At 40.3% G+C, this 22,810-nt stretch overlaps 1 protein-coding gene across 1 annotated transcript in view; it reads left to right on the top strand.

The window, feature by feature from the left end:
• The first annotated feature begins 6,766 nt into the window (after positions 1-6,766).
• CACUL1 (CDK2 associated cullin domain 1) overlaps positions 6,767-22,810 on the top strand; it is a 67,830-nt gene continuing 51,786 nt past the window's right edge. The window contains exon 1 of the mRNA XM_063102489.1: positions 6,767-7,371. Within this exon, the coding sequence (XP_062958559.1) occupies positions 7,008-7,371 (364 nt within the window). The 5' untranslated portion in view covers positions 6,767-7,007. The remainder of the gene's footprint in view (positions 7,372-22,810) is intronic.

The following is a 22,810-nucleotide window of genomic DNA, read 5'->3' as shown; positions in this document are numbered from 1 at the left end:
AACTCCCTCAGGACCGAAAAAGTGGCTCCGGTGTCTAAGAGGAAGGAAATGGGGCGCCCATCCACCACAAGCCCTGAGTTCCTGTGTCGTGATGGTCATGGTCGGGAACAGAGACCCAAGGCCCCATCAATCTTCTCCTGCTAGTCCCAACAGGTCGGGCTTAGATTGTGGGGTGATTGGCCCCTCTCCCCTTCGGGTGGCAGGGCAACCAGATCCCCAATGGCCCCTTTTGTGGCTTTTGGGACAGGGAGTGGTTGGAGGCCGAGGAGAGGGGCAGGCTTTTGCCTAATGTCCCTCTTTTCCACATTTAAAGCAGGTTCCAGGGGGCGGCTTATGGGTTTGTGGGCGCCTGGGTTGCGGCTGTCCTTGGATTATTTGTGCAAGCATCTGAAAATTTGCCTGATCAGCTCTCTGCTTGCGGCGTTCCTTTTCCTCCTCTCTATTATGAAAAACCTTAAAAGCCACCGTAAGAATTTCAGTCTGAGGAGTAGCGGGCCCCTGCTCTAGCTTTTTAAATTTAGCCCTAATGTCAGGGTAGCTCTGGGCTAGGAAATAGGTCATTAAAACATGACAACCATCTGGGGTTTCTGGGTCTAGATTGGTATATTGTTGAAGGGCCTTGGTTAACCTGTCTAAAAATTCGGAAGGGGTTTCTTCCTTTTTTTGTATTACTTCCTGCACCTTTTGGAAATTTACAACTTTTCGAGCAGCCCATTTGAGGCCAGCTACAAGGCAGGAAGCAAAAACATCACGGGAGTTTATGCCAATAGAGGTGTTATAATCCCATTGGGGATCCTGTTCTGGAACTGCATTGGGACCTGTAGGGTGGTTAGGATTAGTCCTGTGTGTTTCGTCTGCATGGGCTCGGGCCAATTCCTATACACGCCTTCGCGCCTCAGGAAGGAGAGTGTTAGCTATCAACATGTATATGTCATGGCGTGTGAGACTGTAAGCCTGCAGGATCCACTGAAACTCCCTAACATAGGTGGTGGGGTCAGTGGTAAAGGAGCCCAGTTTCTTCTTTAATTGTGTGAGATCAGAGATGGAAAAAGGTACATGAACTCTGATTACCCCTTCTGGGCCAGCCACCTCTTGAAGCGGTGCAATAGTGGGAGGGACCAGAGGGAGCCCCTGTGATCTAGTCCATGGAGGACTAAAAGGTTTTGCAGGAGGAGGGGAAACGGGGGGCAGCTGTGGAATTGGAGTGGAGGGGGAAGTGGGAGCGGAGGGAGGCAGGTAGTATGTGGGTGGTTCGTCCGCAGGATCGAAAGTAGGAGGGTCAAGAAGGGGTGGAGACTTACAGGCCAGGAGGACTTGGGAGGGAGAGCATGAAGAACAAAGATGGGGATTTTGTCTGAGGAGGTGAAAGGCCTCGACACAGGGGATCTCCTTCCACTTTTTGAGGCACTGGCAATAGTTAAAAAGGTCACGAAGGAGGTTTGGGTCTAGGGATCCCTCAAAAGGCCAATGGTTTTGATTGTCCAGGGGGTACTGTGGCCAATCTTGAGTGCAAAATCTGATCAAGAGCTTTGGCTTAATATCTGGTGTAAGGGAGAGTACAGTAAGGTTTCTGAGTAAGCATTCGAGGGGCAAGGTTTCCGGAAGGGATGAGGAGGCTCCCATTGTGAAGTGGACAGAGATAAGGAAATCAAGAGGAAGAGAAAAAGAGAAAACGAGGAAATGAATCCCCAGACTGGAAGTGGGTCAGCAAAATCTAGGAGGCATCTCCCGAGGAGTTTGTGAGCCACGGAGGTTCTATAGGAACTGGATTAGGAGGAGAGTGAGGGTTGTCACCCACACTTCAAGCTCCCAGGAGGCACAGTGCCAGAGGCCATGAGGAACCTAGTACTAGGATTTTTGGAACCCGTTTTAGCATCCAGAGAGAGAGAGAGAGAGAAGCAGAAAGGAGCCTCCACCCTGAACCCTCACGCTTAAAGGCTCCTGGGGAGAAGGGAGTGGCTAGCCGGAGGGTCCGCCACGACGTAAAGGTCTTAATGGGGTGTAACTTTACATCTCTTAAGGGTGTCGTAAAGGTCTTAATGGGGTGTAACTTTACATCTCTTAAGGGTGTCGGAGCCTTGTTGGTCGATAACTGCTCCGCTGTAGCCCCGAGGAGGGTGGCAGCCCTATAAGGGAGACTTACCCAAGGGTGGAAGCGGTTTGTGAGTACAAAGAGCCAGCACCTGTAAAGGTGGACGAGGGCGAGCCGCCTTGGTTGAGACAGAGACGGGGTCCACAGTGGACAATCCTGCCTCCCGGGTTTCGGCACCAATGAAAGGATGAGGCACAAATGCAAGGCAGCTCACCGGAGAAGTTCTGCTTTATTTAGCGAGTACATCTGTTTTATAGGGTTAGAAGAAGGTTGATAGGTATACAGGGGACACGGGGCGTTTGGGGATTGGATGGATTATGTTGCTAAGGGGCCAGGAGCAGGGAGCCTGTGCTGATTGGCGCGCAATTCGCGCCGGCGGGAAGGTATTATGGCGCCGGTGGGAAGGAAAAAGGCGGAAGAGAAGGGTAGCCAGCATCGTGATGGGGCGCGGCCGAAAAGGGTTCTCATACGACCTAATATAATACATGCTCATTGTAGAGAATAAAGAAAACACTGAAAGATATAAAGAAGATTAAAACCATCTATAATTTTATAATCCCTAGATAACTGCTATTGATGTTTTTTGAATTAGATATCTATGTATGCAAACTTACATATATATTTTACATATACAGTCAACCCTCTGTATCTGTGGTTTCTGCATCCTTGGCAAACAAAAACAATAAAAAATAATACAACAATAAAAAAATACGAATAAAAAATACAGAATAACAACTATTTACATATCATTTACATGGTAGTAGGTATTATAAGTACATAATCTAGAGATGATTTAAAGTATACAGAAGGATGTGTATAGGTTAAATGCAAATACTACACCATTTTATATACAGGACTTGAGCATCCTTGGATTTTGGTATGGTGGTGGGGCCTGGAACCAATCCCCCGAGGATACCAAGGGATGACTGTACATTTATCGTACTTTAATGAAGCTGACTGCCTAGTGGGAAATAGAAACAAATAAACCAAAAAATCCAAACAAATAGATAAATATCTGTGACTATGGAAAGTTGTGGTAATTATTAACTTTTGTCCACTGTTGGGTCAGTGTTGCTAATAATGTTATACCCCATTTCCACATCCCAGAACAAATTATCAAAGATTTTACCTTAATAACTATTACAGTATAATATGCCTTAAAGTGTAATACAATGTCTGATAATGCCTATAAAGTCAACCAGTTATCAATATGTTCATTTGGTTTCTCTACAGTAGGTGATGTTTCTTATTTATGGCAAGTTGTACCCTGTTAGAAACTGTTTTGCTCCAACTGTCGTTAGATTTTGTCATAATGGGGTGTTTAACTAATTACAGCAAAAATTAATGTCGTATATTGATAATTCTGACAGTACACATGAGAAGGGTTCAGTATTCACTGGTGTGTTGAGTAAAACCCCCTGGAACATGGCCTTATTAGGATGGACGTTGTATTGCTATGATAGTACCAGTCCCTTCAGTTCTAAATGTTTTCTAATTTCCATTATGATTTCCTGATTCATGAGTTGACTGGAATAGTATAAATATGGGGACTTACTAGTTCCCTTTTGGTTACTGATTTCTAACTTAACTATATAGTGGTCAGAGAATGTGGTTGCTATGATGCCAATTCTTAGATATGTAGAGAGACTTGCTTTATGACACAATATGTTCATTTTATGTAAATGTTTCACATATTCTTGAAAGGAATGTGTATTCTGCATTTGTTGAGGCAATGTTCTACACATATTTATTAGATTAAGCTTGGTAATTGTGTTATTCAACTCTTCCAGTTCCTTAAAGATTTTTTGGTCCCCTTAATTTATGTATTAGTTTCCTGTGGCTGCTGTCAAATTACCACAAATGGGTGGCTTAAAACAACAGGAATGTACACTCTCACAGTTTTGGAAGCTACAAGTCTGAAATCAAGGTGTTAGGAGGGTTGCAGTCCCTCTGTAGGCTCTAGAGGAGAATCCATTCTTTGCCTCTTCCAGCTTTGGGTGGCTGTTGGCATTCCTTTACTTGTGGTCACATCACTCCAATCTCTGTTTTTGTGATCACATTACCTCTTCTTCTTTTCTGTGTCTTCTCTTCAGTCTGTCTCAAATTTCCCTCTGCCTTTCTCTTATAAGGACACTTGGCATTGGATTTACAGCCCACTTGGACAATCCAGGATGATCTCCCCATCTCAAGATCTTTAATTTAATTACATCTACAAAGACCCTTTTTCCAAACAGGGTCACATTCACTGGTTTCAGGGATTAGGACATGGACGTATCTTTTTGGGGGCCAAATTCAACCCACCGCAAACTATGGAGAGTTATGTAAAAAAAAAATCACCTACTCTGATGGTAGATTTCTCTTTCTTCTTGTACTTCTGTTAATTTTTGCTTAATATATTGTGGCCAACTTATTAGAGATATATTTATGACTCTTGCATCTTCCCTGTATACTGGGTCTTTTATTAGGTAGAGATCCTTCTTTATTTCCACTTGCACACACTACTTAGAAAGAGTCTGCTGATGGCAAACTGATGTTGGAGGTAGGGTCCGGGGGACCTCAACCCACCCCGTCCTCTTACCAGGTTCTTGATGTCTCCACAGCAAAGAATTCAAGAGCAGACTCATAGTAGAAAATGAGAACATGTTTAATAAAACAAGTAAGAGATAAAGATTTCAGAGAGAGAGTGTGGCATAGCTCCAGAGATAGAGCAAGGTCCACACCATGTTTAATACAAAAGTAAGAAATTCCTACTTAAATTTCAGTACAGAGTGCAGGCTGGCTCAAGAGGTTGAGCAGCTGCTTGCTGAGAGTAAGTTCAATACAGAAAGAAAAAAATACTACACAGAAGGAGTGCAGGTTGCCTTCAGGAGAGTGAGCAACCACCTGCCTTCTGCTGGGATTTGGCTTTTAGGGTTTTGCTATCTAATGAACATTCAATTAAGGGGGTGGTTCCCAGTTATGTAACATAGTCTTGCACGTGCTCAGTTGGTTCCCTTTTGGAGCTGTTCACTGGTCAAATCCTGCCACATGCCCCAGGCATATTCAAGAACATTCTGTGCTCTTTAGCATGCCGAATGGAAGGTCATTCAGCTACCAGGGTTATAAAATTCTTCTCTACCGAACATGCCCAGCCACTGTATTTGCATAAGCCCACCCCTTATGGTCTCATTTTCCCCAAGTTGGTGGCAAAAAATAGGTCTAACTAGCAACAATAACTTCCCTCTAAGCAAGGGCCTAGAGGAGGGGCCGGAGATCTTGAAGCATGTCTTGAAACCCAGAAGCATGTCCTGTAATGGCAGCCCAGGGAAACTGATCACTTCCTATCTCAAAAACTATCAGTTTGTCTGAAAAATATATAATTTGTGTTTTTTTCCTCCATCTTTCTTTTGCTGGGCATGGAATTCTAAGGTTATGTGCATGTTTTTCCTTTCAGCATTTCACTCATTTCTCTTTTACCTAGAAAAGAATTTTTTGCATCCCCAAAAACCCCAGGGCCAAAGAATTAAAAATGTGTGCCCATTCAAAAAATATGTCATTGATAATTCTGAGGCAGCATTGTCTGTAATTAAATCATTCCAAATGATTGGTAAAAATATTCCATTAAATATAGTGCAGAATATATCAGGAAAGTATATGTAGAGAAGCTGAAACAAATGTGGATACTAAGTAGGTCAGAGGTAACTTTCTCAGTGGCTAAAGTGATTCTTCACACTAATTATATATCTTGTGGAAATAAAGATTCATCATCAGCTAACAAATGAAATAGATGGTTCTTCTAGACAATATCCTACGGCCGGTAGCTAAAATGAGCTCCACAATAAACAATTATAGAATATACTCTCACATAATATACTACTACCATTGCTGTCACTTGAGACTACAAATTTACTCTGAGGAATAAAAGAAATTATAAATTACATAATTTTCTTCCGCAGCCCTCAGGCCTCTGACACAACCTCCAATTTGTAGTCAGATTTGTGAAACAGTGCAGGAGCCTCTGCATTTTTTTTAGAAGTTGGACTTCTGGCCTCAGTGTACAGAGGAGTCAAGGAACTTTAAACACATCCATAAACATCTCAAACGCATTTAGTTTTTTCCGCCACCTTGTTCTTATTTTCGGTTTGGACGGTCTGGGTCGCAAGTGCTGAAGCTGGTGCCCACGAGCAGTCTGAGTAAGGGCAGCTCAGGGCGGTCCCACCCGTTCAGAATCTGCGACCCGGGGCCTCCTGTGGCGCCGTAGCTCGGTCCCAAGCAAAAGCCGGGACTGCGAAACTCGCGGAGGTGCGAAGGCCCTGGACACAAGGCGAGCGCGAGAAAAACACCACTGAAAGCCCGGCCAGCGCCACATCGACCGCCTGCCGGGATTCGGGCGCATAGCCCAGGGCCAGCAGGGTTCCTGGTCGTCCTGGTAACCAGCCTGAGAACGCGCGTGCGCACGCCAAACTCCCTTACACTTGAGGCCGGGCCGGGGGCGGTGCCGACGCCCCACCCCTCTCAGCGCCCGGCCCGCCGAGCCTCTGCCGCACTACTGCGTGGGGGTAACTCACAACTCCCGCCTCTTTCCGCTCTGCTTTCCTGCGACTGGTCCCTTTCGCCACGTGCCCTCCTGGGCGCTCCCCCAGCGGCCCTTTCCAACTGTCCGTTGGAAGCTGCAGTAAAATGTCGTGAGGGGCGCCGGCGCTTTACGGCTGCCTCTCCCAGACTAGAGCCCCGGATCGCCCACCGCCGTCGGCCGGCCGTGTCTCTGAGAGAGTCGGCCCTGCGGAGAACTCGAGGCCCGGCGCGTCGCTGCCCTCTCTGCCTCGCCCGTCTCGGCCCGCGGCGATGTGAGCTCGAGGAGGCAGCGGTGCCCCTGGCCCGGGGTTGAGACGGGCGGCAGGTGCCTGTGAGGCGGGCGGGTGCCGGGGCCCGCAGGATGGAGGAGAGCATGGAAGAGGAAGAGGGGGGCAGCTACGAGGCGATGATGGACGACCAGAACCACAACAACTGGGAGGCCGCGGTGGACGGCTTCCGGCAGCCCCCGCCACCCCCGCCGCCGCCGTCGATGCCAGCCCCTGCCCGAGAGCCTCCGGGGGGTCAGCTGCTGGCGGTGCCCGCCGTCCCTGTGGACAGGAAAGGCCCCAAGGAGGGGCTCCCGATGGGGCCGCCGCCGCCGCCGGAGGCCAATGGGGTGATCATGATGCTGAAGAGCTGCGACGCGGCCGCCGCCGTGGCCAAGGCGGCCCCTGCCCCCACTGCCAGCTCCACCATCAACATCAACACCTCCACCTCCAAGTTCTGTGAGTCCGGCTTTTCTCCTCCCCATCCGGACGCCGAATCCACCCCCTCTTGGAGCAGCCCCGCTTCCTTTGTCTCCGGCCCGGGTCTCTCCCCCCTCCCCCTCCTCCTCCCCACTCGTTCGGTGTCTGCGGCCAGCGCTTGAGCGGCCCTGGCTTCTTGTATTACCTGGCCTAGAGAAGCAGCCCCAAGTTCGACAGACGCAACCCTTATCACCACTGGCTATCTGTCAGCATTAGGAAGCTCTTTGCTCACTCGTCCCCGCTTAAAGTTTCACCCTCAAAGGTGAGGGGAAAATTAAGGCTGCCTGGGAGTTTCGTTACGGAGAGGCCTTGAGTCCTTTTTGCAGCCGGAGAGAAAAGAAATGTGGCTGTTTGTGTTCTTGTGCTTTTAGCTAGTCTTCGTTAAACAAGGCAGGAATTTGAAAGTTGACCTGTATCTTACACCTTGTTCTTTTCCTTATATGTACACCTTTGCATCCTGCTAGGGACATGTATGAGTTGCTTCCCAGTGCTGTGGGAGCTGCGACATCCTTTTTGAAGCTAATAATGTATAAAATCACTTTTCAGCGTCTATACTGATAATAAAAAGCCGTTCAGCATGTGCCCAAGCCCAAGATTCTGTTGCCTGTTGAACTTTATGATATCGATTTGCCTGAATGCTCAATTGCAGGCAGAAAGATTTAAGACCAAAATCTGTTTTGTAATCCGAAACTGTTCTCAACCAGGATGTATGCTTTCATAGCTAGGAAAAGAATGTACTTTGCTTTGAGCTTTTTTTTTTTTTGGTGGTGGTGGTGGTGGGGTAATGAATGTGACCATCACAGTCAGGTTTTTCTCTCCTATTATTAACTGCAAGTTTTAAATGGCATCTGCTAAAGCAACTGGAGATTTTATTTCTAGTTACTAATTTTATCAAGCTCTGCCAGTAATTGCCGAATTAGCTGTGCAGAGAAAGTATTGTCTTGATGCGGTTATATAGTCATAACCTTACACAAATTCTTTATTTTTGTGGGAACAGCGCACAGTCTATTTGTTTGCCTTCAAGATACCGCTTTAGTCGAAGACGTTGATATGTGGGCGTGGTTGGTAAGATTCGTATATGATTTCCTATTATGCGTACAGGAGAATAACGTTTGTATTGTATAGTTTGTGTGCTGAAGGCTATGTTGTGAAACCAGATCTTGTACAAAGTGGCAGGGTGATTTGCCTAAAGGCTAAGGAAACTGGCTTTAGTGCTTAAAGTTCATTTGGAGAGTTCAAAAACAGAATAAAGTTAAGAGCAGAAATCAGTGAAACTGAGAACAAAAGAAGGCTTTGCCAAACCCAAATGATTGTTCTTTGAAAAGATTAGTGAGCTAGGCAGACCTCTCATAAGATTGATCAAGAAAAAAAGATGCAAACAAAATAAATGAGAAATGGAAAATAACTATAAATCAGATTTAAAAAAAAATTATGAATGACTTTAGGCTAATAAATTTGAAAGCCTAGATGAAATATATAATTCTTAGAAGACTATTAACTGTGGAAAATGGTATCCAAAGAAATATATAGCTTGAACTGACTAATATTTAATAAACTGAAATGGTAAAGACTTCCCCTTTCAAAAACTCTGGATCTGGATTCTTTTATAAATGAGTTCCATCAAACTCACTAAATAATACTTAATTCTTTTTTACAAGTTGATCTGGAAAATAGGAAAAGAAAAAAGCTAAGCTCATTTTATGAGATTAGTGAAATCTTCATTCTAAAACTAAGTAAGGACAATATAAGAAGAAAAAATTATAGCCCTATTTTACTTAGTAACATAAAAATGAAAACCCTACACAAAATACTAGCTCATCAGATCCAACAATATGTTAAAACAATCATGATCCATAGAGTTTGTCCTAGGAATGTAGGCATGGTTCAACATAAACTTATCTATTCACGTAATTGATCTCATTAATAGATTAAAGGAGAGAAATCATGGTCAACTTAATTGATGCCATAAAATCATTTGATAAAATCCAGCACCTATTTATGATAAAGACTCTTAGTAAGCTTGGAGTACAAGATAACTAGATAGAATTCATTACCAGAAACCTACAGCAAATAATAACACTTAATGGAGAATTTTTAGAGACATTCACTTGAAGACTGGTAACAAGATAAGGATGCCTCCTATCACTATTACTGTTTAACATGGTATGAAAATTCCTGGCTAATACTATAAGGGGAAAAAAAATAAGTTATAAAGATTGGAAGGGAAGCGATGAAACTCATTATTTGCAGATGATTTGATCACCTGCTTAGAAGAACCATTCGGGTCAAGAGAGAAACTATTATAACTAGTAAGAGTTCAGCAGGGTTGCTGGATTCAAGATCAACTTTGAAAAATTAATAGCATTTACTAAACTAACAACAAACAACTAGTAAAGGTAATTAAAAGTAAATATTGTATGTAATAATAGCAACAAAACTGTAAAGTCTCTAGGATTTAACCCAAGAGTACACAGACCTTTAGGGAGAAAACTTTAAAACTTAGATAAGGAAGTAGAAGAGGATCTATGTAAGTGGTACAACTTTACATTCTCTTGAATCAAATTACTTATTATTATGGGAATGTCAATTTTCTCCATTTTAATCTATAAATTCAATTTAAATGTCATGGAAATGACATTTGGTTTGTTTGATAAACTCAATAACCTAAATCTAAAATTTATATGGGGGCTGGCTGCTTAGCTCAGTTGGTTAGAGTGCAGCCTTGTAATACCAAGGTCACAGGTTCGGATCCCCCACCAGCCAGCTGCCTAAAAAATAAAATAAATTTATATGGTGTGTGGAATAAAGTTTGTGAAAAGCTAAATGAGTCTTAAAGATTTGGGAAGGGGGCTTGCCTTAGAAGTTAAGGTAATATATCAAGGCTGTAATAATAAAAACTGGTATAAGTGAAAGAACAGAACAAGGGAACAAATTGGAGGGCGGAGATTTACTCATATAAATACACACACACACACACACACACACACACACGAGCTTAAGATAAAGGTGGCATCATGAATGTTATTAGCGAAGGTGGCTCACTACATGGAGGAAAAACAACATCATAAACAAGATGGACTCTAAATGAATTAAAGATTTAAGTGTGAAAAGAAATACTATAAAGTTAATAGAAAATGTTGAAGAAGTTCTTTCCCTGTGGACAGGGAAGGACTTCTTAAAGCTTCAAAACCTTATACAGGTGAGAAATTAATGACTTTGAATATATAAAAATTAAGGGTTTTCATTCAGCAAAAGACATGAAAGAATGAGAAGATATTTACAGTGCTTAAAATTAAGAGATTAATATCTGACTAGACAAGAGTCTGTACATCAATAATAAGAGGGCAGGCAAAAGATAATAATAAGTAGTTTTGGAAATCCTAACAAGCATAAGAAGAGATGAAATTATTAATAATCAGACATGCAAATTAAAACAGTAATGGAATATCTTTTTTCACTTATTAGGTTGACAAAAATTAGAAGGGTGGAGAGTGCCAAGTGTAGGTGGGGATATGAGAATGTAGGAAAATGCATACTTGCTGGAAGGGATAACAATGTAGTGGACTTGTGAGATGTTGAGATGCCCATAATCTCTGTGGTCCAGATAATGAAAGATAGCTGGAGTACTGACCTAGCCCTGAGCTGTGACAGTGGAGGTATGCTCTGGCTTGTAAGGAGAAAACAGCTTCTGCTAGTCTCTGTTCTTGGAAAAGAGGAAAAAAAAAAAAAAAAAAGCATTTGTTAGCTTTACAGATACATGCTAGGTTCCAGGGAAGGTGATTTGTCCCAGTGAACAGACCATATGTGAAACAGCAGCTACAATTGGAGTCACCACTCGATTTGATTTGCTGTAATCCACAGTTATTCTCCAAGACCGATCTCTGCTCTGGCCAAATGGGTTAGTAAAATCGGATTGTCATACACTTATCATCATGGTATCTTTCAAGTGTTTGAAGTATAGTTCTTTGTAGTTCCCATGATGTGCTGTCTGTTGCTTTGGGTTTATTATTTTGGTAGGAAAGGGCACACCTAGGGGATTTCACTTGGCCCTTCCTTCGCTGGTAACCCTGATTCCTGTGTGTTTAGGAACTGGGGAAATTATAGGGTGGGACCACCGTGAGATAGATTGAGACCTAAACACCATTTGCCACGTAATGTCCATAAGCTTCTCATCTGACTGGTTTACCACAGTGACATTCTGGTCCCTGAGGGTTAGTTTCAGCTTAGAGCCAGTGTTGAGTAATTGTTGAAAAGTCCGAGTGATTTCCGTTTCTCAAATGCACAGTCTTATCTTTGTTTCTCTCTATTTAATATATTCATTTTTTTCTGGCTACCTTTATTTATTTATTTTTAATTTATAAGAAAATGAAATGTATTTCTTACAGTTTAGAGGTTGGGAAGTCCAAAGTCCAGGGAACATGTCTGGTGAGGGTCTTCTTTGGTGGGGGCTTTACAGCAGTGCAGGGGTCACACATGACTGAAAATGGTGGAGCAGAAAGAGAAACAGTTCCTCTCGTGCTCTTCTTTTAAAGCCCTCAGGACCATGCTCCTGACTACCATTATTAATCCATTCACTGTGGCATGGTCCTACAATCTAATCAACTGTTCAAGGTCCCACCTTTCAGTTATCATAATAGGATTTCCTACCCTCAACTATTACAGTGGGGATTAAATTTTGGGGGGACATTCAACCCAAGGCAGTGAATAAAGAATATTTGGTAAGCGCATTCCTGTTGATAACTTGTCTTATCTAAGGTTATTTCTTTATTCATTATTCAGCACCCTTAGAATCCATTCCCACATGTATTTCCAGGTTTCTGCCAGTAATAAGGTATTAAAGTCCTATAGTTCATTTGGAATGTAAGCTATCTCCTGTTCATGTAGGTTTGGTAACTTGTTCCCCTGGGAAATCTGATTCTAGTTGGGGTGTCTAGAAGCAGCAAGGGCTGATTTAGAGGTAAGGCATGAGAGAACCTCCTGTGAGAGTTTTCAGATAATATTATAGCAGGGTCAAGTAAAGTTAGTCTCATTTTAAGGAGGAGGAGTGCTTCTAGTCAAGGAAGGTTTAGTGAGTTTTGTGAGGTCAGGGTTCTCAGGTTGATTAGACTCTAACTGGTACAATTTTGGGTCTCAGGGACCTGCTATTTCACACTCAGTTAGTACCCTTACATTTAATTAAGAGATCTGCCTAGGCTTTGAATTAAATTCATATGGTAATTCTATACCTTCAGGATCATTCTATTTCTGATTTTTGGCTATATCAACCTGATGTCTGTAAGAATTAAGAGATTCTTTGAGGGTAGTTGTGAATACTCTTTGGTCCTCTGTTCATTGAGCTAATCATTTTCTTTAAGCTTTCCACCATTGTCAGATCAGACAGCTCACTCCACATTCCTTGTATTTCTCATTTCCATCATAACTACCAAAGCTGTCTGTCAGTGTTTCCTTCAAGAATAACTTTATTCCAGATTCCACAGGTGATAATTTAACTCTTTGCTACTCTATGCCATGTACAGCTAGAATTATGGTTTCCAATCAACTAGATCAGAAAACCAAAGCCAGCTTCCTAACTTCTGAGAGTCTGTTTTCCTGTGATTACTCTAGTACCAAATACTTTATCAGTCACAGGTCACAGGTCAGTACAAGAAACTGCTCTTCATATGTCGAAGCAAGAAGGGATATAATACTGGAAACTAGGTGCTTTGTAAACCATTGGAAAGGTTGGAAATGTAGAAATCTTCAGCAAGGCTTCTCCACTAAAGCTGCCTTCCAGAGAGCAGGCTGCTGCCGTTGCTGCCTTCTTACATCATCACAACTGCCTCCTTCATCCCTGATGTTGGTGACCAGACACCGGAACTTGGAGTTTGGCTGTCACAAACTCTCACATCTCTAGCTTTACTTTCCATAACTACCAGCATCAATAATATGTCCTTTGCCTTAATTTGGCTTTCCAAATCTCACTCAAATTCATCTCATTGGTGGAATCTAATTTAGAAAGTGTAATTATTTAATTTAGTTTTCCATTCTGCATTGGTGAGTTTTCTGTGAAAATAACCACCAAATCTCAGGAGTTTACAGGACAACAAATGTTTGTTTCTTGCTCATGTTACATTAGTGGCTAAGAGTTGGCAGTGGCTCTTCGTACGTCATCACATTCTGGAGAGCAGGCAAGTCTTTTCTGGATCCTGCCATTCTTGGCAGAGGCAAAGAGAAGAGAGTGGACAGAAACACATGATGGCTTTTAAAGCTTCTGTTCAGATGTAGCATATGCCACATCTCCTCATATTCCAAATACATGGAACATAATAGAATGGTTCCCTGAATGTGTTGGGGAGGGGAAATGTGGGCTGGCGGTATGAAGATAGAAGGCAGTGAATGAATGGGGGAATCTTGTGCAGACTGATGATGTGCCAGAATCTGAGGACACTTACTAATGCAACCTGATGCACCAGTGGTTCTCTCCCCTAGATGAACAAAAGCGTCACAGTATTTGAAATTGAACTTAGCAAAATTCTTCTTCCTATTTAAAAAAAATTAACTGATTCAGAAGTGTTCACCGATTTTATTAAATCCTAAATAAAGTTTCCCTTTAATAGTTCAGGTCCTATCTGCCGGTTTGCACATGGGTTTATTTTATTTTATTTTATTTTTTAAAATTTATTTATTTATTTATTTATTTATTTATTTTTATTATTATTATTATTTTTTTAAATTTTATTTTGTCGATATACATTGTGGCTGATTATTGCTCCCCATCACCAAAACCTCCCTCCCTTCTCCCTCCCCCCCTCCCCCCCAACAATGTCCTTTCTGTTTGCTTGTCGTATCAACTTCAAATAATTGTGGTTGTTATATCTTCTCCCCCCCCCCCCCCGGTTTGTGTGTGTGTGTGTGTGTGTTTGTGTGAATTTATATATTAATTTTTAGCTCCCACCAATAAGTGAGAACATGTGGTATTTCTCTTTCTGTGCCTGACTTGTTTCACTTAATATAATTCTCTCAAGGTCCATCCATGTTGTTGCAAATGGCAGTATTTCATTTGTTTTTATAGCTGAGTAGTATTCCATTGTGTAGATGTACCACATTTTCCGTATCCACTCATCTGATGATGGGCCAATGGGCTGGTTCCAACTCTTGGCTATTGTAAAGAGTGCTGCGATAAACATTGGGAAACAGGTATACCTTCGACTTGATGATTTACACATGGGTTTATTTTATAAGCGGATCAGCTGGATATATTCAGATCTTAAGATATGCACTGTTTGCAGCATCTGTGGTGGTTGTTGGGTATCTTCTTGTCTCCCAGCTTAGTGAAGTTGTGGTGCAGTGAGCATCACTGTGATACTGATCCATTAGCCGAACTTTAAGATCTTACTGGGGACCTTGCATTGCAATTTTGATATGTACTGCACAAAATGGCACTGATGAAACTGTAAGAGAAAGCCATTCGAATGTTTGTGTAAGGCCCAGTCCCAAATCCCTAAAGAAAATGAATGCTGTTTTCTTCCTCTGTAAACTGTAACTGTAAGCTGTAGACCATATGTAATCATACTGTAAACTGTTAAGTACTATATAAAAATTTATTGTTGATATCCTTTTGTAGTATGTCTTGGTAGTGTAAACTGGCCTTCTATTTTTCTTCCTACTTTTACAGACATTTGGCTACTAACCTCTCTATATATAGAGTTGCATAGATCTGTAATGTGTAGTTGCAGGTGTGCTGATTAGACATCTGAATGGCATTTTATTCAACAAGTATTTATTTATTGTATGCCAAGGTATTATTTTAGCCTCTGGTAATGAATGAGACACAGTTTAATGTGGGAGTGATGGAGAGGCAGATAATTATGATACATTACGATTAAATGGTATAATAAAGTTATGTATGTACTTGGTAGCATAGAGGGGAGATAATCTTTATGAAAATGAATAGAAGTTTGCCAGCAGGATGGAGGGTGGGGGTGGGGGAAAGTTGGACTCAAAGAGATTTCCTTGCAGGTGGAGCAGCCTGTGCCAAAGACCCAGAGTTGAAATTATTTCTGGAACACAGGGGGTGAGGAGGGAGTGGCACAAACTAAACCTGGATAGAGAGAAAGGGCTAGGTAGTGAAGGAAAATTTGGTAAAATTTGTCTTAGTGTGTTAATTTAGATTAGAGAGCGAGAAAGGAGGCCTAGAGACTAGTTAGGGGGTTGTAATTATTGTAATCTAGACAGTAGATGAAGGCCTGAATAAATAAAGCTTTGGAAGGGAGGAAGTGTCAGATTTTGGAGATATTTAGGGACTACAGTCTACAAGATCAAGGGGTTAGGGAGGGAAGACGAAGACTGAAGATTGCTGGTTCAGATGACTGCCTTTGACCCAGATGTGGAAGGAGTAAAGGTGTGAGTGTGTATGTGTGTCTGACTGCCTCCTTTAAGGAGTCTATGGAACATTCAGGTAGAGAAGTCCAGAGGCAGTTGATAGATCCTTAGCTTTCTAAAAATTTTCTGTGCCTTAGAATATTAGAAATCCTGAAACAAAAATTTAATTTCAGTAGATTTGTTTTTCCATTTCTGAGGATCTGGGATTCACCAAACTCTTTGGACTTAAAAAACAACAAAACTTTGTTCTTATTAAAATAATGAAGGTTTATAATTTAAAAACTAACATTGTGTGAAAAGACACACTGAAGTCAGGGATTTTCTTCCCTATGCCTTCCTGTTCCTGGACCTGTAACCCAAAGTCAACCATTTGACTAGTATGTATTTAGCTGTTTCTTCTAGTATTTATCTTTACATTTCAATCTGTTAATATTGTTACTGCTTAATTTATCACTTTTATATTATCTGTTGATTTTCTGTTATTAAGATAAGGATTTAGTTTTATACTTCTACCCACCTCACTTCTCCACTTGTTTTAATATCACAATTTTTGGTTTAATCAATAAGTCATATTTACATTATGGCTATGTAAATATTCACTGAAGCGCCAAACATGTACTCAGATTACATTTTCTTTCACATAGAACTTTTAGTTGCCTTGTTTGTAATTGCATAAATTTTTTTGAACTTATTCTCAGAACTTTTCAACAGCTTCATTAGATTCACCATGTAGTTGTCATTGGTGTTTTTGAAATGCACAAGCAAATCAGTTTGGTTTTTAAAAAATGTTTTGGTTTGCCTATGAAGCTGTTAGTCCTCTTGTTTATGTTTAGTCCCTAGGGCCAATTGGTTGCCACTCAAAAGACTTCCCAGAAAGTTGGAATGATTGCTCCTTTATGTCTTCCTTTTTATTGGTGAATTCTGATGTGTGTGTGTGTGTGTGTGTGTGTGTGTCTGTAACACATCTTCTAGTAGCTTTCTGAGAGAGTATGTAGATAATAAAGTTTCAGGTCTTCAGTATCTAAAAATGCTGTTTTAAAAAGTGGTATAGAATTCTTAACTGAAAATAATTTTTCCTTGAAATTTTTAAAGTGTTGCTCCACTGACTTTAAGCTTGCATGTTACAGTGAAGTCAGGTTCCACTTTAATTCTTTTTTTTCCCCCCCTTGGTGGCTGGCTGGTATAGGAATCCAAACCCATTTTAATTCTTTTTCTTTTGTATGTGACATTTTTTTCCTCTTGAAAATTTCTGGAATATTTTCTTATATTAATGTGTCAATATTTCTTTCCCTTTACATTTTCTGTACGCTCCCTTTTCTCCGCAATTATTGGTAGTCAAATGTTGAATTTCCTGTTTTGGTTTTCTAAGTCTATTAATTATGTTTTGCTATATTTTATTTATTTTTATATATTTTTCTTTTTCTTATAATGCTGGGAGAGTTCTGTGATGTTCTTCCTTCTATTGCATTTTTAAAAGTGGCTGTATTTTTAATTTTAAGAGCATGTGGATTGCTTCTTTTACATGACAGCATTTTAAATTCTTATCTCTCTGAGGATATAGTAATCTGTTTTTTTTTGAGAAGTTTTTTTCTATTCTCTGAATTATCTTTGTCTTTAGCCTTACAGTTTTTGTTTGTTTTGATCTCATGTCTGAGACTTTCTGCAGATCTGGAGATCCTTAGCTACCTGTTCATATCTTAAAGTGAAAAAGGCTAATTGGTAGTTTTTTGTTTATAGGGGGCTTTGCCAAGTTTAAATGTTGGGCTTCACTTTAGGCTAATTGGATGCAGTGCTAATATTTTGTTAAACTGCCAAATATTAGTATGTGGATGTCTTTTCCCTGGGACTCTTCAGTTTCTCTAGAGGAGGATCTTCCATTCTGAGAGAATGGTAGGGGTGGGTCGATGGAAGGGAAAGTGTATGAAGATTGTATTAGTCTGTTTTGTTTTGCTATAACAGAATACCTGAGACTGGGTAATGTATAAAGAACAGAGGTTTATTTGGCTTACAATTATGGGACAGCTGCATCTGGCACGTGCCTCACACTGCTTTTACTCATGGTGGAAAGCGGTAGGCAACCAGAGGGTACAAGCAGATCACATGGCGAGAGGAAGCAAGAGAGAGGGAGGCACTCTCCTTTTCTTTGAAAGCCCTCAGAACCACGCCCCTGACTACCATTTTTAATCCATTCACTACTGTATGGTTTACAATCCAGTCACCTCTTCAAGGCTCCATCTTTCAATTTCCGTAATAGGATTTCCCACCCACTTAACAGTCACAGAGGGGGCCAAGTTTCTAATACATAAAACTAGGGAGACACAGTTCAAGCTTCGGTGAGTTTTGGGAGGACATAATTCAATCCACCACAAGGGTATTTAAAAAAGTTCATGGAAATATTCATATTTTAATTTTATTTTTCCATGAATTTTTTGAAATACCCTTGTATTTCTAATGGCCGATGGCATTCTTGAATTAAAGAGGAGTGGGGCTAGATGTTTGAGCATTTCTTATTTTGTGTTTGACTTCTAGTTAATCCATCAGCCTGGTGTTTCACCCTCCACCCCACCTCGTGTATTTTGGTCTTAAAGTCCTACACCTTTGTCCTCTAGTTTCTCTAGGGAATAACTGTTCTCTCTTCTTTTCACTGTTTAATCTGCAGACTTTTGCAACAAATCTCCACTGCCCACCCCCTTCACCCATTTCCAGCTCTGCCTGTAACCCACATCGATTATCCTCCTCACATGCTGAACTTGTAGCTCTTGACTTTTTCATCTATGTCCTATCATAACATGTTCATTTTAGGAACTCTGTCAAAAGTTAAAGTGTGGTGTTGTAATTGTAGAACAGTGTCATGCAGTAACTATTCTAAATGAAAATAGATCTCAATGTTGCTGGTAGGCCATAGCAGCTAGTTTTCAGTTTTTTAAGATAGTAGTGATGAAGGAAGTTTCAACTATCCTGTCACATTTCCTCAAGTTGAAAAATGTATGGATTTCTAAGCAGTAAAACAGTAACAGAATATATTTCCTACACCAGTTTTGCAATGTTTTGGGGGAAGAGCCACTTCATTTGAAGGAAGGCAAAGCAGGTTATAGTATTTCATATAGTCGGTATGTTGCAAGCCTTATCTGGACCAAAATGTTTTCTTGTTGAGGATATGGAGTGGCTGGTGGGTACAGGACCTTTAAAAAATCTCTTAATGAGGACTTATAAAAATAAGACATCATTGTTATCCAGTTATTTGTTTATTACATGAATGTAACTTAGTGTTTACATAAATATTTACATGAATATAATATTATGAAGAATGATCACAGAAGACATTTTGAATAGTCTACAGTGTTAAAATTGAATTATGCATCCCACAAACCCTAAAACTTAGAAACTTCCCAAACGAACACCTAAAGCACACAACTTCTAAAAGGCTTTATTTAGCCTACTTTATAAACAATTGCTTAACATTAGCTGCCCTCTTCTATTGGCAAATCAAAATATACCTGAGTAGGTGGTACAGGTTTTGATTTTTTCTTTTTATAAGGAAAAGATATTTAAAGTATTTGGTAAGTTCTTTTACTTTTTTTTTTTAATTTGCCGGTATCAAGTTATGTTCCTTTTGCGAAAATATTAGTTGGGGTTTTATTAAATATAAAGATTAATTCAACATTTATTTATTCGAGTACAGTACCTTGTTCTGATTCTGATTCTCCTCTTCCACTTTGACCATTCCTTTTCATTATTCGCGGTGACTTCCCTCCCATTCAGCAGATTTTGTTACTGGCCTTCAACTTCTCACTGTCTAGCACTTGAAAGAGTTGAGCCATCTCCTGTGCTGGAGGGAGCAGAACATTCTGCCAGAATATTGAACCAGATTTACTAGATTGTTATTAATAGCTGGGCACACTGTAGTAATAAGAAGTCATAATTTTCCTTTTAGATAACATATACTAACTAGAGTTAAATAGATAACCCAGAGCTCTTTTCTCCTAGTCTATTCTATCTAGTAGTAATTAATTATAGTTAATCTAAAAAGTCATTATATTTCAGACATAATTTAGCCTGTTAAATTTTGCTTATTTTATTTTATTTTAGGCCACAAAACAAGTCTTAATACATTTTAAAAGACTAAGAACATAGAAAATGTGTTCTCTGACCAAAATAACAGAAGGAAATTTAGAAAATTCACAAACATGTGAAAATTAAATAACTCTTTCCTAAATAAACAATGGGTAAAAAGAAAAATCACAGGGAAATTAGAAAATACTTTGAGATAAAAATCAAAGCATAACATACCAAAATTTATAGGATGCAGGGCTCATGGAGTGCTTAGAGGAAAATTTATACCTGTAAACACCTATCTTAAAGATAAGAAAAATCTCAAATCAGTAATGTAAACTTCTACCTTAAGAAAATAGAAAAAGAAGAGTAAACTAAACCAAAAGCAAATATAAGGAAATAACAAAGATTATAACAGAAATATATGAATTACGGAATAAAAAAAACAGTAGAGAAAATCATCAAAACTAAAAGTTGATTCTTTGAAAAGATCAACCAAACTTGCAAACCTTTATCTAGATTGACCAAGAAAAAAAGAGAAATTACTAAAATCAGAAATAAAGCAGGAGCATGGTAGAGCAGTTGTTTCTTGTATTACTCTGGAGTGGGCTTTGAGAGATGTCTTCTTCTTTTTCCAGTCTGCTGGTGACTCTTCTTGTGTCACTGCAGTCCAGTGTCTGGTGGGCCACCTGCATGGTGGCTGTGGCTGCTACTGTGGCATTGAGCTGCTTTTGCAGCAGCCGTGGCTGGGGTAGTGACTGTGAAGGGCGACCTGCGTGGAAGTGGATTTTGGTGTGCTCCTTGCCTGCTCCCGGGCAGGGATGCTGCCCTCGGCTCCTGCTGGGTACCCTGGGCGTGCTCCATTTCTTGCCTGCTTCTGGGCAGAGGGGGCTGCTTTCAGCTCCTGCCTAGGACCCTGGACATGCCGTCTATTTTGTAATTGTCAATACGATATTCTGAAAGAGTCGATACTAAATGAAGGTGGCTTTTTTTGGTAGGGAGAAAAGGGATATGGAAGAGTAGAACTGAGTGCTCGATATGAAAACAGAGCTGCCCTTTTAATATTTTCATTTTGACTCTCCAGTTCAAGTTGTTGAGAACAGACAAACCATGTTATTAGCAATCGAGAAAAAGAGGAACACCTAAGTGAGCCTTGGCTGTCCTGCAGTACTGAAGTAATGGTATTAGATTGTGGCTCTCGGACTTTAGCAGACCTAAGAATCACCTGGAGGGTTCATTAGATTCCTGTGTCCCATCTACCCCCAGAGTTTCTGATTCAGCAGGTCTGGGTTGGGGCCTGACAGTTTGTATTTGCAACACGTTGCTAGGTGATGCTGCTACTGCTCTGGATATCACACTTTGAGAACCACTGATAGAAACTATTGATCAGTCTTTGCAGTAAACCAGTTATGAATTAATAATACTTACTGTAATTTTGGAGTTTATCCTTCCCTTACAAAACAAGGAAATAACGAAAAAACTCCAAAAGAGCCAACTCTAAAAAAGGGCTAACTTGGTTTGCTTTAGCCTGTGTGAAATCAAATAAGGTTTAAGCTTTATTCCAAAACAACTAACAACTAGTGTGCCTTGGATAGTTTTTCTATTATGCATTTATTTTGACTCACTAAATTAATTTCACAGACTTTTATTGAGTGCCTACCATGTGTCCTGTACAACTGTTTAGAGTTGGGGCTCTAGCAGTGAATTCCTTTTCAGTGGGGCTGATGTCTAGTTTGAGGGAGATAAACAATAAACAATATGTCAAGTTTTGTTGTTTAGATTTAAAAAAAAAATATGAGGGTTGATCATATTTATTCCTGCCTGGTATATTTATATAGCTCTCGTTTTCTGTTTATTAGCAACCTGATAATAATTCCTGAACCTTATATTCTAACTATTTCATGTGTTTTATACTTTCATTGTATTTTAGTAAAGTTCAGTTTAACTACTTTCTCAGTAGGATTTAGGCTGTATGAATGTGTTACCTAATAAATACGTGTTTTTAGGTTTAAGCCTTGTGACATGTTTTGAGGCTTATACAAAGGTGTTTAAAGTTTTTGAAGTTGAATATCTCTAGAGGGCACATGCATTCTGCGGCTCACTGAAGCTCTTATGACTATTTTATTCTTATAATAACTGCTTTACTTTTTATATTACTGGTCTGGCCCTTATAGGCGTTTAGGTTCATGTGCCTTCTTGAAACAGCTTAAAAAGTAGTACATTATTTCCCAGCTGAAAAATTTAACGTAGATAAAATTTAGTAATTTAATGGTAATTTCATTTTTGTTTAGGTTCCATGCTTTAAATTTGGTTCTTATTTGCTGCTTCTGTAGCAGGTCTCTATTCTGTACTTAGAGCTGCAGGACTTAGGTCTTAGTTTCTTTTTCTTCCTCCTTCATATCTTTGACTTGGTGATTCGCTAAAGTGTGAAGGCTGTGCTTGAAAAGTAGGTAGGAGTGCTCCCCAACTGCAGCCTTAGGGTGTGGCTTATTAAACTAAGCACTTGAAGAGCCCGTGGGATTGGTATGCTAGTTCTTGGCTTTAGAGCTCTTGCAGTTTTCTTTTTGAGCATGTCACTTACCTTCTTCAAGTTTCAACTTTTGGTATAGAACAAGTATGTGATGTAGTTTAGGTTGATACATTAATACAGGATTCAATAACCCAAAATCTCATCATGAGAATGTAATTTACTTTTTGGTTTTCTTTGAATCCTTCTGATTACTACATAAGCAGAAAGATAGTACTTTGGAGCTAGTGTGTAACGCTTTCAAACATCTGCCAATCTCCTTTTTTAACAGAGAAAGCAAACTTCAGGCTAAAAACCTTTGGCAGGCAGTGGGACCTAGCTAGAATTGAATAACACTGTTTTTATTTCTATATTGTCTTCTGTTTAATGGCAAGTGACACAGCATTTCTATTTTTGATAGATTCCTTTTTGTTTTTTTAAGGCAGAAGTAATTTTAAATGCAAGGGGGTGACTCTAGGAAGCCCTTGTAGGGGAGTT

This window comes from Cynocephalus volans, chromosome 7, assembly GCF_027409185.1.
Source record: "Cynocephalus volans isolate mCynVol1 chromosome 7, mCynVol1.pri, whole genome shotgun sequence".
Taxonomy (NCBI): domain Eukaryota; kingdom Metazoa; phylum Chordata; class Mammalia; order Dermoptera; family Cynocephalidae; genus Cynocephalus; species Cynocephalus volans.
The sequence above is the reverse complement of the archived record's forward strand: the minus strand, read 5'-3'. Positions and strand labels throughout refer to the sequence as shown.